At 37.9% G+C, this 15,119-nt stretch overlaps 1 protein-coding gene across 1 annotated transcript; it reads right to left on the minus strand.

The window, feature by feature from the left end:
* Positions 1–1,422: 1,422 nt before the first annotated feature.
* On the minus strand, positions 1,423–6,858 carry LOC148032939 (uncharacterized). The gene is made up of 4 exons (XM_087683978.1): positions 2,612–6,858; positions 2,488–2,539; positions 1,619–1,679; positions 1,423–1,535 (listed from the first exon to the last, which is right to left on the minus strand). The coding sequence occupies exons 1-4, from the start codon at positions 6,856–6,858 to the stop codon at positions 1,423–1,425; spliced, it is 4,473 nt and encodes a 1,490-aa protein (XP_087540104.1).
* Positions 6,859–15,119: the final 8,261 nt, after the last annotated feature.

The raw sequence follows: 15,119 nt of genomic DNA on the forward strand, positions 1-15,119 counted from the left end.
ATGGCCTCTCTCATTTTGGATGTTACAACTTGCAAGACTAGGGATCATAATAACAAGCTAGCTCAGAAAGGGGCATGGTCAAGGATGTTTCTTCTTCTTCTTCTTCCCCTCACAATAACACGACTTTCCTACAAGAAGACATCATCTAAAGACCAAAACAAGTGAAGGAGGCAACCATCTCTTCAGGAGCTCTTCATCATCTCAATAGGATAGCTCTTGCTACTCCTCAAGTGAAGCCATGCATGGCTGGTCCTTTAGGCACGCAATGGTTGTTGTTAGGGCTTGACATTTTGCTAAAGTTTTAATCCTTAAACAAATGCTCCTACACATGGCTCTGTGCATGCTATTTGCATTACAATTGAAATAGAGAGAGTGGCGTACATGCATTGCCTTATACTGTAAAGAATGGGTGAGCTTCTTCTATGTTTCTTTGTCTTGAAAGGTATAAAATCGTATACATTGCTGTCTTAAGTCCTGAGTTTTGCTTGAAGGCCAGGTCCTTATTTTCCCGTTTCTCATCTAAGTCTGGAGTTGGTTGCTTGTGGCTTGAAGGCCAGGCTCCAGCTACGAATTTTCCCATGTGCGCTGTGCGCAATGCGATTTGGGCAGGGCAGTGGCGTGGTGTTTGAGCGCACAATAAGGGGTCCAGGAGGCCACTGGTGGTGGGGAAGTTGGCGACAGCAGGCGCGGGCTACCATAGCCTAGAGGCTAGTGCACCCAACCACCCTCCTCGTCAATCGTCACCAGCTTCAGTCTTGGTCATGCTTCGGTTAGCTGGAGACTGCCTCCAGCTTCTCTTCAATCGTGAAAACGTCTCGATTTGATTGTCCCAACACCCACCGTCATTAGGCTCACATTCCTAAACATGTTTAGAGTTTAGACCCTTTTTATAGTGGAATCTTATTGGCTGTGTCCATAATGTGCCTACATCTCACATCTGTTCGGAAAAAGTGAAAGGCATCATGCTTTCCCCATTTATTTACTTGGAAGGCTTTGGAGTCTTTGGACAGCAGGATCTAATGTTACAATATAATATATCCATGCAAGAAAAGACAAGATACAAACAAGGCCGACTCATCTAGTGTAGTTTTGCAAGCTTCTCTAGAAATCTAAACTAGGCGCTCCGCGCCTAGGCTCAGTACGGCGCTTCGCGCCGGGATGTGAAGCACAAATGTTTTAATTTGTTCACACATTCTTTCACTTAGAAATGAATCAAGTAGTCTTGCAAATTTTAAACTTTATTAAAAAATCTAATAATTCAACACAATAACATTGATTATCTCAACCATAATAATTGAAAAACATAACTGAAGCAAAAGTGATTTTTAAATATCACTGAAAGAATTCCAACTATGACAACAGGTAAATGGAAAAGAAAGTATAAAATGTTTTCAAAAAGATAGTTGTATTGTAGAAAATCAACTATTGAAAAGAAAGCTTTCTCTTCTTAGATGAATTATCAACCGTGGATCTAGCACGGTGAACATGTGTGGGCGAAGCTGTGACACGCCCCGCCCCAGATTGTGCTGCAACATCTAAAAACGAAAAAAAAACTTTAGAAATAAGAATATTAAATTTATAAAGCAAAACATTAATTAATAAAAATGGTAAGTATTACCTGGGGACGTGATATGATTAGCTCTCACATTAGTAGAGCAGTCGGCGGAATTTGGATGAAACTGATGTAAAGTTACAAAACATGATAAATCTTTAAACTCCCATTTACTCCAGTCATTCGGTATGTGTCTAGTATGGGACCGAGATATGAAGTACTCAACATCTGTTTGTCTAACATAGTAGCATTGGATCCATCCAAAATATTGAATTTCTATATATAAAGGAGTGTTTCCATTAGTAAATCCATCATTGGGTAATCTTTCGATTACCCTAGCCAAAGTTCTCAGGATAATAGCATCCGTAGCAATAGTTCGCAATGCTTCTTGAAGTCTCATTTGATAAGGAGAGGCACGATAACATTCAAATACTGTTTGGGCCATCTATCAATAAAAATTAGAAAACATAAAAATATATGATTAAAAAGTAATAAATAAAATTTGATGATATTGCACCAAAAATTTAATGCAAATATAATATGATAGAAAGATCAAATAACTTTTATGGTAGAAATAATTTAAACACAATGTTCTCATATAGTAAAACAAACATACGTCTAACTTCACATAAAATCGTGAATATCTATCCATACATGAGGGATATGATTAAAACATTAAAGTATTAAACCAGAGAAAATAAGTCAAACTTGCTTTTCATCGACGAAGGACTCACTACTGAAAAAGAGCATAAGAAAGTACAACACTACATTTTATAGATATGTGAACAAAGAAGAAAAAAAGGCTTTGATTGTATTAAAATAAAAACATTATGCAAATATAATATGAGAGAACAAACATTACACTTTTGAAAAAACAAAGGTTACAATACTTTCTGTAAAACTTCATTATATACAATATTGATTGTACCATTTACCATGTCCTCTTTCTCATCAATCAAGACTTTCAATCTATCCGGAGACTTTACTCTGGAGAAAGCAACATAGAGTTGACCATGAGTAAAGACTGGGGTTTTTAGATATATTCCCAAACATGATAACGTTTGGCCTTGAGATTTGTTGATTGTCATTGCAAATGCCAATCGGACTGGGAATTGCAAGCGTTTCATTGAGAAAGGAAGTTCCAGTGTAGTTGGGATGAAAGTTATCCTCGGGATAAAAACTCTGTCACCAATATTGGTCCCCGTAATTATCTCTGCATCAATGACCTTGTTATTGAAAGCCTTGCATACCAGCCTAGTACCATTGCATAAACCTTTAGAAGGATTCAAGTTCCTGAGCAATATTATTGGAGCATTTACTTTGAGTAGCAAGATATGAGGAGGAATACCTCCACCGAGGTCAAGGGAATTTAGATATTCCACAGAATAGAGGAATGAGTTCTCCTCGGTTCTATCCAGAGAATCAACACTGTAGTATTGTTTAACCTCTCCCGGCATCAGTTGCAATGCATGATTGTTTATCATTTCCACATCAATGTTTCGAGGTGCAAGAATGGCACGTCCACTAAAGAATGTTTTGTAATCAATTACACAATTCATTTCACAATAGACAAAATTTATCAAGTCTTGCATAGATCCTCCCTTTAACAACAATGCAGGTGGAATTTGCAATATATTATTAGTATGTGTCAAATCTTTTCCATCTCCAATGTCTTGCAACCATGCAACAAACTGACCCTCATCTGATGTGACCCGCATATTTTGTGTAAGTTTCAAAACATTGAAATATTGCCACAAATTGGAACAACATATAGCAGCACCGACAATATCCTCACGGGTACCCTTTGGTACAACAGGCAATATTTGCCTAAAATCTCCACCTAGTAGAATAACTTTACCACCAAATGGCATATCACATTGCATTATATCCTTTAAAGTTCTGTCCAGTGCCTCAAAGGTATTACGATGCAACATAGGAGCTTCATCCCACAAAATAAGACTTGCCTCTTTTAACAGTGCTGCAAGATGACTTTGAACAGGTATATTGCATGTAGAATTATTATCTGCCTGTAATGGAATTTTGAACTTTGAATGGGCAGTACGACCATGTGGCAAAAGCAATGCAGCAACACCAGAGGATGCTGTAGCTATTGCAATGCGACCTTGACTGCGAAGCTTTGCAAGCAAACATTTGTATAGGAATGTTTTTCCGGAACCGCCTGGGCCATCTAAGAAAAATGGTTTACCCAAACCACTATCAATAGCATTCATTATTGCCATAAAACAATTTCTTTGTCCATCATTCAACAAAGCTTGCATTGTTAAGAATGTATTCTCTTGTTCTACTTTATCATATAGTTGTTCATCAAGGATCAAAGGATTTGTATACTCTTGCATTGTCACCTCAGGCAATCCATGATACTCTGTCAATTTGCGACCATGTTGATCTAAAAGTTTTTGAATATGCATCAATGCATGATTATTGGCCTCATCTTGCATATCGACATTTCGCCTATTTTGCAAGGAGAGTCGATGTTTTATATCCTCTGTCAGCGGACCTAAGAACTCTTCCCATAGAGCCCCAGGTCGGGCAGGCGAACAAAATACCAAGATGGATGCAAACAAATTTCTTAATTGAGCACCGGTTTGCATCAATGCAGCTTCACGCAAACACATTTGCCATTCATCATCTGTTTCCAACATTCCTTTTGCAATGCAAGCCTCCTTAAAAGTTGAATATACCACATTATCAACCGTACGCAATGCCTCAAAGGATGTGCACCCCTTGCATACAGTGAGTAGTAACCGCAAATAGTATTTTTCTCCACACGTAGGTGAAACAAAGTATATTCGACCACATGTGTTTCCTTGCTTTCTCTTTGTCCACATTTTTTTGCGTGCATTCCAAACCCAAAACATCGGAAAGTCTTGATAGAGAACTGTGTTAGCATCAGGGTGCAAACGATTGCATGTAAACCATTCTGTGAAAGTTGTTTTTTGAGCATTTTCATTTTGCACCACATCACGTATGTTATCAGAGTCACGAAAGGAAACAGTATTCTCTCCAGGTAAATGTATTTGCAATCGTTGAATATCGGGTTTCTCATCATGAAGTTTGAATTCAAATATTCGCCAACATGCTTCAGAAGCTGAAATATATCGTGCATCTAAGTACCTCTCAATCTCATCAATATTTTGTGCATCAATATTTTCTGCGGCAATATCATTGGATCCAGAACCACGCGTACTTGTAAACCGAATGGTTGCTCGATCATGGCCCTTATATACATATTTATACAAATATTTGACAGCTGCAATTGTCGAGCAAACCTCAACATTTATGTGAGCACTATACTTGGAACTCAAATAAGGATTGTAAGGCACTATCCATCGGTTATCCAAGAGGTTACCATTAGCATTATGAGTTTTTCCATCCTCTCGACGTCTATATAAAGGATAACCAGATTTATCAACTGTAGTTGTATGTATAAACTTTTTTGGATAATCCTTTATACACTTTCCGTCCACCATGCAAGCACTTTTTGGATTGAACTCACCACACGGACCATGTATGTTACATTTAGTAATAATTCGATACAAATCCGAAAACCTTTCCTTATCAGGCAGCTCAGCGCACACCAGTCTATCATAATGATGTGCTTCTAGTGGCTTAAAGCGTGGTTCTAATATCAAGAGCGTATGTGAATGAGGCAAGCCTCTCTTTTGGAATTCTATGACGGACACATATCCAACAACTTTACCAAACAACTCTTTTTTCACTATTGACTGCATCATGTCCTTATGTTTCAAATGAAAAACTCTAGCAGTTAAATCTGGTCGATCATGTGCAGTTTGACCAGGCAACAAAGCATTTGTAATTTTAGACCACTTAGGATTGCATGTCATGGTGATAAATAAATCAGGTTTACCTTTGCTACGTACAATTGCCATAGCATCTTGATATAATTGGTACATGAATCTTGGTCCACCTGTAAAGCTAGATGGCAATACTATTCTCCTGCCCACACCAATTCCAGCAATATTAGTATCAACTGCATCTGAACCATTGACCATATCAGCCAATCCCCTATACATTTCAACTCGCAATGTTGCTTGATTATGACGACACCAAGCCAATCTACATTGTTCAATGCTACAATAAGCATCGACAATGTATTGTTGTAGCAAGCGACCACCCCTTAAAAGACATGCATTAGTATCATCTCGAATCTGAAGTCGAAAAGCGTAATATTGCATTTGAGTGACACAATCTTTATTTGCAAGATTATTGGCATTAATATGAGCATCAATAAATGCATATGGAACTTTAGTATTCCATCCATCCTCTCCATTTGGAAAAATAAGAACATATAATAGTGGCATATATGCCTTGTGTAAGTTAGAAATATAAATCAAATGGCCTTGTCGTGTGCGAACTTGAATGCTACGATGATCAAGTGTATCATCATTACCTTGTCCAAGCATGATCACAGCAACCTCACTTGCAGTGGGAACTGAATATCGTCTAGATGTGGATCGATTCTGAAAAATGGACATTCTTATTTCTACTGATGGATTGCGTTGCAAGCTTGCACCAACTGCTATAAAGGCCTGTGCGTATGCATTGTGATCATGCATCATTTGTTGAAGCTCTTGTAGTAAGTCTGGCAAAAGCCCAGGTAAAACCCCCATGCGATTCAATAACTCATGATCGGTGTCATAAATATAAAGTTGTGCAAACTTTGGCATTTGTTGTCCATCCTCACTTGGCAATAGGGAACCCATCCGGTGATATATTGATCCATGAACTCGAAAAGTATAACCATTTCCATTTTGAGGCAAAAGCTCATCAATTTTTGCACCCATTGAAACAAAAGCCAATGCGCTATTATAAGCACGTATATTTTTTTTGAACTCTCTGCTTTGTGGATGTGTGCCATCAAGCAAATTACACAGAGGTTGTGGTGGTTGTTGTAGAGGTGGCAAAATTACTTTCCCTTCTCTACAGCAATGCTTTCCAATCGAAGTTGTACGCATTGTTTTAGTTTCATCGTGCCACAACTTAGCCATGCAATGGTGACAAACCTTGCAAAGGGTACCAATTGCATGCAAATATGGTTTTTGGAAGAGCAAAATTGTTACTGATGGATGAATATCCAAATTAGGTGGCATGTCATGGAGAATTGAACAAAATCCACCATTTTGAGGTAGAAACATAGGAGCTTGAATATTATACTGGTCATGTAGCATCTCAGTATTTGCATCTGCATTATGGATAGCTTCATTCTCTTCTTGAATAAGGCGAGGCAATTGAACATCTAAGGACAGTAATGGTGCACCAGGCATTTGAGCATTTATATCAATTGTATTTGTTGTAGTGCGACGCAATTGTTGTGATTGCGTTCTTGCTCTTGCCCTGTGTCTACGTTCAGCTCTAGTAGCATCAAGCATTTGCCTACAATTTCTTAATCCACCATTTGGATTATTTGTGTTTCCATTTCTTTGTGGACTTGTGCTACGTACCCCCACTTCGAAGGGTAGCAATTCATGGTTATCCAACATCTCAACATCTATATTGTGGATAGTTGCATTGTCCCCTTAACGAATAGGAGGTGGTTGAACTTTCAACGGCAATAATGGTGCAACTGGCATTTGGTCACTTGTAGCTTGGATGCTATTGTATCTATCTCTGTCTGTGGTAGCATGATGCAGTTGTTGCAATTCTGTTCTAACTATTGCCATGTGCATATGTTCAGCTCTCGTAACATTAAGCATTTGCCTACGCACACTCAAGCCACCATTAGGATTGTATTGTCGAGTTGCGGCAGACATTTGAACCTCAAAGGATACCAAATCATGAGCAGCAGAGCAAGATGAAGCGCGAAATTGATTGGTTTGATATAGCTAATTTGGGATGCCGACATCCATATAGTTTCCATTTGCATGATGTTGTTCATACATATATCTTGCATGGTCACGAACATGTAATTCAGTCCTAACTCTTGCAACGTGCCTACGTTTATGTCTAGTAATTTTGAGTGTTTCTCTACGTGCACGCAATACACGATCTCTAGGCACAGAATGTGTTGGAAGTACCATTGCCGAGAAAAACCTGATATAAAAAGAAAAATGTACTTTGATATTAGTAATTGCATACTTTTATGTCCCTTGCGTACTAAAATGTCTTCCTATCTTTTAGGGAAGACTTTAGCAAAGATTTTCCTTCAAGATAAATTTGTTCTAAACACTATTTCAATATAAAATTTGAAGATTATAACATCACATAAGCAACAATATAATCTTACATGTGCAAGAATATAAATTGAAAGAGCATATTATGTCATTATCATGGGGCATACAAAAGTCCAAATGACATGAAAATTCTCAAACCCAACAATAGAATGACATATCTATCGGAGGATCCGACAAAAAGTTATTGAAATCGCCTGATATGCTAAGAGCACTATGCATTGGATGATGAACTCATGTGACGATTCAAAAGGTTCAACATTGCAGAGAACCTATTGAGGCAAACTTTTAGAGAAGTGACATGCACATCGAGGCAAATGCTCTCAGGTGCAAGCACGCTTGCATTCCTTTGAGCCAGTAATTCACACACTCCATCCTCTATACGATTATTGCTCTTAGCAAGGTCTCGCAACTTTTATGCATGGTCTTCCAAAGAACACCCTGGCCAGTGCTTGCGAACCAACTCATAGATTTCTCCTCTATAGCCCTTTATTTCATCTATCTCGTCTTGCAACATTATCCCATCAGCCAAGCCTCCTTCATATTTTTCTGCTAGGATTTTTTCGATTCTTTGAAGGCGATCACCAAACTTTTGACAGAAGGAGTTTGAAGCTCTTTGACGTTTGTTTAAACTCTTGATTTGCTTCTCAATTGCATCTAACCGATGCAGGATCTTTAGGGATACAACGGAAGTGTTGTGTCCTTTGACACGTTTGAGGGCACGCTGTATCGACTTCCTCCTAGCCATGTCTTTGGCTTTACGCACATTCATTCGTGCATTGGGAGTACACAAAACAATGTCTGGTACATGGACATTGTTTCTTGCATCAGATGTTTCAGCATGCTCCATACTGCCATGGTTACACAAAGTATTAAGAGATCACACACACACACACACACACACACACACACACACACACACACACACACACACACACACACATCAACACAAACATAATAATGTTATCACACATTTTTTATACTAAAACACATACACACATTAATTAATCAAATACTTAAAACACATAATACACCTTAACAATGTAATGACACACATAACACATTAATTAATAAACGCATAAACACATCAAGAAATAATATTAACACACTTTCATATCAAAAGACTTTAATGTAGCACAAATCTTTAGTTATGAAAGATGCATTTGCTATTTTAACTTTGACCTATTTAAGAAAGGTATAGAAATGGCTACCATTACACAAAAGGACTCACCTAGAAAATGAGACTTAGAGCTATACTTTATTGTTTGTAAACTATCAAATATATAGCTTTTAGAAGGAACCTAAAGAATGTGACCTAGAGTTATGCACTGAATATGTGAGAAATCATATGTGGACTTTATAGTTGTGCTTCAAATTGTGGGACTCTTCTTTCCAAAAATATTTTATTGAGTCTACTAAACTTTGGATTCCTAAGTTCAATTTGGAAAAAGAAAGTCATAGCACTTGATCAATATTAACCACTAAAATCATCCTTATGATGCAAAGATAAGATAGATAATTTGAAACCACAAAAGCCTTTTTAAGATGTAAAGTTTGAGTCTTGCACATGGGCCAAAATGCCTATTATTTGGAGAAAAAAAAGTCATAGCACTTGATCAATATTAACCACTAAAATCATCCTTACTATGTAAAGATAAGATAGAGAATTTGAAACCATGCAAGCATTTTTCACATGGGGGTTTGGGTCTTGCATATGGGCTAAAATGTCTATTATTTGGAAAAAAAAAGTCATAGCACGATCAATATGAACCACTAATATCATCCTTATGATGTAAAGATAACATAGAGAATTTGAAACCATGCAAGCATTTTTCACATGGGGGTTTGGGTCTTGCACATGGGCTAAAATGCCTATTATACATTCCATTCAACTTGAATGTAGCACAAATGTTTAGTTATCAAAGATGCATTTGCTACCATTACACAAAAGGACTCACCAAGGAGGTTGATTAATCTACGAATCTACCTAACCTAACTCCTACCCTATGTGGCACTCAAACAATGACTCCAAACCTAGAATATTTTTTTAATGTATGGATCTAGCTAACCTAACTCCAATCTTATGCGGCACTCAAAAAATGCCTCTACACATAAAATATTTATTTACGTTCTTTTAATATATGGCACTCAAATGATGACTCCATACCTCTATTACATTATAATGTAAGAATCTACCTAACCTAACTCCCACCCTATGTGGCACTCAAATATGGAGGTTGAGATCAGTATGGATGTAACTAATCTACGAATCTACCTAACCTAACTCCTACCCTATGTGGCACTCAAATATGGAGGTTGAGATCAGTATGGATGTAACTAATCTACGAATCTACCTAACCTAACTCCTACCCTATGTGGCACTCAAATATGGAGGTTGAGATGAGTATGGATGTAACTAATCTACGAATCTACCTAACCTAACTCCTACCCTATGTGGCACTCAAACAATGACTCCAAACCTAGAATATTTTTTTAATGTATGGACCTATGTGGCACTCAAATATGAAGGTTGAGCTGAGTATGGATGTAACTAATCTACGAATCTACCTAACCTAACTCCTACCCTATGTGGCACTCAAATATGGAGGTTGAGATGAGTATGGATGTAACTAATCTACGAATCTACCTAACCTAACTCCTACCCTATGTGGCACTCAAACAATGACTCCAAACCTAGAATATTTTTTTAATGTATGGATCTAGCTAACCTAACTCCAATCTTATGCGGCACTCAAACAATGCCTCTACACATAAAATATTTATTTACGTTCTTTTAATATATGGCACTCAAATGATGACTCCATACCTCTATTACATTATAATGTAAGAATCTACCTAACCTAACTCCTACCCTATGTGGCACTCAAATATGGAGGTTGAGATCAGTATGGATTTAACTAATCTACGAATCTACCTAACCTAACTCCTACCCTATGTGGCACTCAAATATGGAGGTTGAGATGAGTATGGATGTAACTAATCTACGAATCTACCTAACCTAACTCCTACCCTATGTGGCACTCAAACAATGACTCCAAACCTAGAATATTTTTTTAATGTATGGACCTATGTGGCACTCAAATATGGAGGTTGAGCTGAGTATGGATGTAACTAATCTACGAATCTACCTAACCTAACTCCTACCCTATGTGGCACTCAAATATGGAGGTTGAGATGAGTATGGATGTAACTAATCTACGAATCTACCTAACCTAACTCCTACCCTATGTGGCACTCAAACAATGACTCCAAACCTAGAATATTTTTTTAATGTATGGATCTAGCTAACCTAACTCCAATCTTATGCGGCACTCAAACAATGCCTCTACACATAAAATATTTATTTACGTTCTTTTAATATATGGCACTCAAATGATGACTCCATACCTCTATTACATTATAATGTAAGAATCTACCTAACCTAACTCCTACCCTATGTGGCACTCAAATATGGAGGTTGAGATCAGTATGGATGTAACTAATCTACGAATCTACCTAACTACCTACGTGTGTGTGTGTGTGTTTGTCTCATTGAAAGGGAAGGTGAGTATGTATACCTACGTGTGTGTGTGTGTGTGTTTTCTTTGTTTTCAGCAGAGAGAGGGATAGACCCCTACTCCATAATAGAATTTTTTAAGGGGGTGGAGCCACAAAGAGAGAGAGAGAGAGAGAGAGAGAGAGAGAGAGAGAGTGTGTGTGTGTGTGTGTGTGTGGGAATCATCCTATTGGTAGTGGCACTCAAATGATGAGGAATAGGCAGAGGATAATGAGGTACCTCTGCAGAAGCAATCGCTTGCTAAAGTCGCTCGTTGAAGTTGTAGCAGTCGCTCCCAGCAATGGTGGCAGACGTGGATTATGGATACTCGGAGGAGTCGCACCACAATAGCAGAAGAAACTCGCGAGTCGTAGCAGCTCTTTATATAGAGTTGGCTGGGTGCGATTCGTTCGCCACGCAGGTCGAGGAGGTAGAGGCTTCGCCACGCAGGTCGAGGAGGTCGAGGCATTAAGTCGAGGAGGTCGAGGCAGACGATACTCGCGAGTCGTAGGAGCTCGAGGAGACGATTCGCAGGAGGAGGCGCCACGCAGGCCGAGGAGGCTTATCCACGTGCAGCAGGGGCCACCCAGGCCGAGGCGAGGATCACGCGGGCCGACACGCTGACCGACGGCACAGAAGACAGGGGCGAGGGCAGCGGGCGACGCGTGGCACCCCCGCCGAAAGGGAAGGGGGGGTCGGGGGCTGCCACGTGGCAGCAGCCCCCGACCTTCCCTTAACATATAGTAAGGATGAATCATTGCACAATTTTTCCTCTCCAAGGTTGATTGGTGCAATGAAGTTTTTGAACTTTTTGCATTGATGCACTATAGATATTTCCATTGTGTTCTAATGTTCAAATATTGTGTTCTCATGATCTATTTGAAGAGTTTTAACACGTAGTTAACTTCACCATGTTTACTTTTTTGAACTTGACTTGGAGACATGGCTCGTAAACTCTTTAAATTTGTATACTTATTATATTAATAGTGAGAAAGTGATCATAGCTCAATGCAAGTCGTGTTGCATTTGGCTATTTGGGTAAGCCTATCAAATTACCACTCATTATTTTGAGCACTAGAATGGCACATTCACTAAAGAAATACATATAATCACGTATATAATTAAAAGATAATAATCAAAACACATGAGAGAGAGAAATAAAAACATGACAAAGAAAAATAGAGTATGTATAAGTAAATTATCAAACTAACCTTTAAAAAGCAAAGAATATAATTATTTTATAGTTTATACTTATAAAAAATAAATTACAAGCCATAAATATTAACATTAACAAACCTTAAAACATAAGCATACAAATAATGAATTGAAAACAATGGAGAGAGAGAGAGAGAGAGAGAGAGCTCTTAAAAAATATAAATACAAATTTATTTTTAAAATAAAAGTACTCATAATAATAAAAATATAAGACACTTAAAAGATATTAATTATATAATAATCAAAACACATAAGAGAAAGAGAGAGAAACAAAAACATGAGAGAGAAAAGAGAGTGTGAGCGTAGATATTCTTCCCTTTCGCTTATGGTTACACATAACTTTTTTGCATTTGCATTTGCATTATTGAAAAAGAAATATGGTTACGAATCTTTCTTAACTTTACAAAATACTTTAACCACATTTTAAGAGTCCTAACAGTTTAAAGCAATTATTTTATTTAGAAATAAATCTCGTATTATAGTAAAAATATCTAGATTATAAGCGATGATCTCTTGAAAAAAACCAGATCAGTTTACCATATGGGACTCTCTCTCAACTATTAAACAAACATGTAAAAAGTAAAAAATATAAAAATTAATGTTACTCAAAAATATTCAATTCAACATTTAAAAACAATATCAAACATGCATGAAGAACTTATGAACTAATAAAAAATTAGTTTAAAATTCACATTTCATTCATCTTAAAAGAGGATGAAAAAACATGTATCTACAAAGATGAAGCTAATGAGAGGATGGAAAAGCAAAAGAGTGGTAATTGTATTCATAAAATAATTACCAATGTAAGATTAAAGAGAGTATAAATAACTTTAGAAGGATTAAAAAGATAGTGAATGATAGATTATAAAATATAAACATAAACATTATTACTTTTTCACTACAAGGGAATGGGGGTATAGCGACGGTTATTTTCAACGCAAACAGAGATGCCACTTTGAGGAAAAAAAGTGGTGAAAACTTGAGTACGGCATTTTTCCGCAAAGAGTTTGAGAGAGAGCAAAAGAGATCATGGCTTTTGGAGAGAAAGGGGAGAGGAAGAGAGAAAGAGAGAGGAGAGCTTCTCACCCGCTGTCGTACGCGAAGAAGAGGGAGAAGTGCACGAAGGAGAAAATGGGACATCACGAAGAGGAGACGAAGAATCCATTCTTGGGCCTTTGCGGTAAGTACATTGCCTCCTCTTGGTTTGTTTTTGTGCTTTCTTCTTTTCCTTTGTTTGTTTTTCTTGGGAATGAGATGCATTGAGAGAGAGAGAGAGAGAGAGAGAGAGAGAGAGAGAGAGAGAGAGAGAGAGAGAGAGAGAGAGAGAGAAGAGAGAGAGAATAAACATGAAAGATAACAAAGAAAGAGAGAGAGAAAGGGAGGGGGAGAGGAGAATGAGTGACGAAACAATGAGGGGGTAGAGAGAAACAAAGAGAGGGGGAACAAAGAAAGAGAAAGAGACAAAGAAAGAGAGGGGAGAGAGAACACAAAATCAAGAGTGAAGGGAGAGGTGGATAAAAGGGTGAAGTAAAGAAAAGAAGGATAGTGGAAAAAAAAAGAGAGAAATTAGTGAGGAAGAGAGGAGAATGAGTGAGAGAACAATGAGGGGGCAGAGAGAAACAAATAGAGAGGCAATGAAGAAAGAGAAAGAGAGAAAGAAAGAGAGGGGGAGAGAACACGAGACAGAGAGTGAAGGGAGAGGTGAATAAAAGGGTGAAGTAAAGAGAAGAATGATAGTGAAAAAAAAAGAGAGAGAAAGAGGGGGAGATAGGAAAATGAGAGAAAACAATGAGGGGGCGAAGAGAAACAAAGAGAGGGGCAACAAAGAAAGAGAAAGAAATAGAGGGGGGAGAGAACACGAAATGGAGAGTGAAGGGAGAGGTGGATAAAAGGGTAAAGTAAAGAGAAGAAGGATAGTGGGAAAAAAAGAGAGAGTTAAAAAGAGAATTGGAGAAAAAGAGACAAAGACAGAGAGAGAGAGAGAGAGAGAGAGAGAGAGAGAGAGAAAACAATAAATAGAGAGCGAGAGAAAGAGAGAGAAAAATGGAAACAATGAGAGAATTAGAGAGAACAGAATTATCGAAAGAGAATGGTAGAGGGGGAAGAGAGGCGTGAAGAGGAGTGGGGAGAGAAAGTCTTTCAATGCCTTGTTTTATGAGTTTTTTACTTTTTATCTTTGATTTTGATTTTAGCGAGATGTGTCGAGTGTGAATGGAAAGGAAAAGAGAGAAGAAGTGAGAGCGGGGAGGGAAGATGGGGGGAATAAAGAAACATTTATAGAAATAGAGGGGGAGAGAGAAGTAAAGAAGGATGAAGGGAGGCAAATAAAAAAAGGAAAAGAGAATGAGAATAAAAACCTGTTATTTGTCGTAACGTAGAAAAAATAGAAATGATGATGGTCGTGATGTCTAAGATTGCGAGGCGTATCTTAATCAGCTTGTTTCGTGTCTTTACTCTCAATGCAAGCTGACAATCAGACAAAAGTATCACTTGTCTATAGAACGCATACGACGCTTCGACGAGTTTCAATCGAAGATCATTGATTAGACAATCTGAGACTTTGAGTGAATAGTAAGAAATGCATGTA

The sequence above is a fragment of the Lygodium microphyllum genome, chromosome 8, assembly GCF_053477565.2.
Source record: "Lygodium microphyllum isolate KBCC chromosome 8, Lygodium_microphyllum_v1.1.10, whole genome shotgun sequence".
Lineage (NCBI taxonomy): Eukaryota > Viridiplantae > Streptophyta > Polypodiopsida > Schizaeales > Lygodiaceae > Lygodium > Lygodium microphyllum.

Excerpts from the sequence above, each read along its gene's own strand:
- LOC148032939 (XM_087683978.1), bottom strand. The coding sequence starts at position 6,858 with ATGCCTGGTGCACCATTACTGTCCTTAGATGTTCAATTGCCTCGCCTT. Across the intron at positions 2,540-2,611 it reads AACAAATCTCAAGGCCAAAC|AGTAAAGTCTCCGGATAGAT; the intron begins GTTATCATGTTT and ends TGCTTTCTCCAG. Across the intron at positions 1,536-1,618 it reads TAATCATATCACGTCCCCAG|ATGTTGCAGCACAATCTGGG; the intron begins GTAATACTTACC and ends TTTCGTTTTTAG.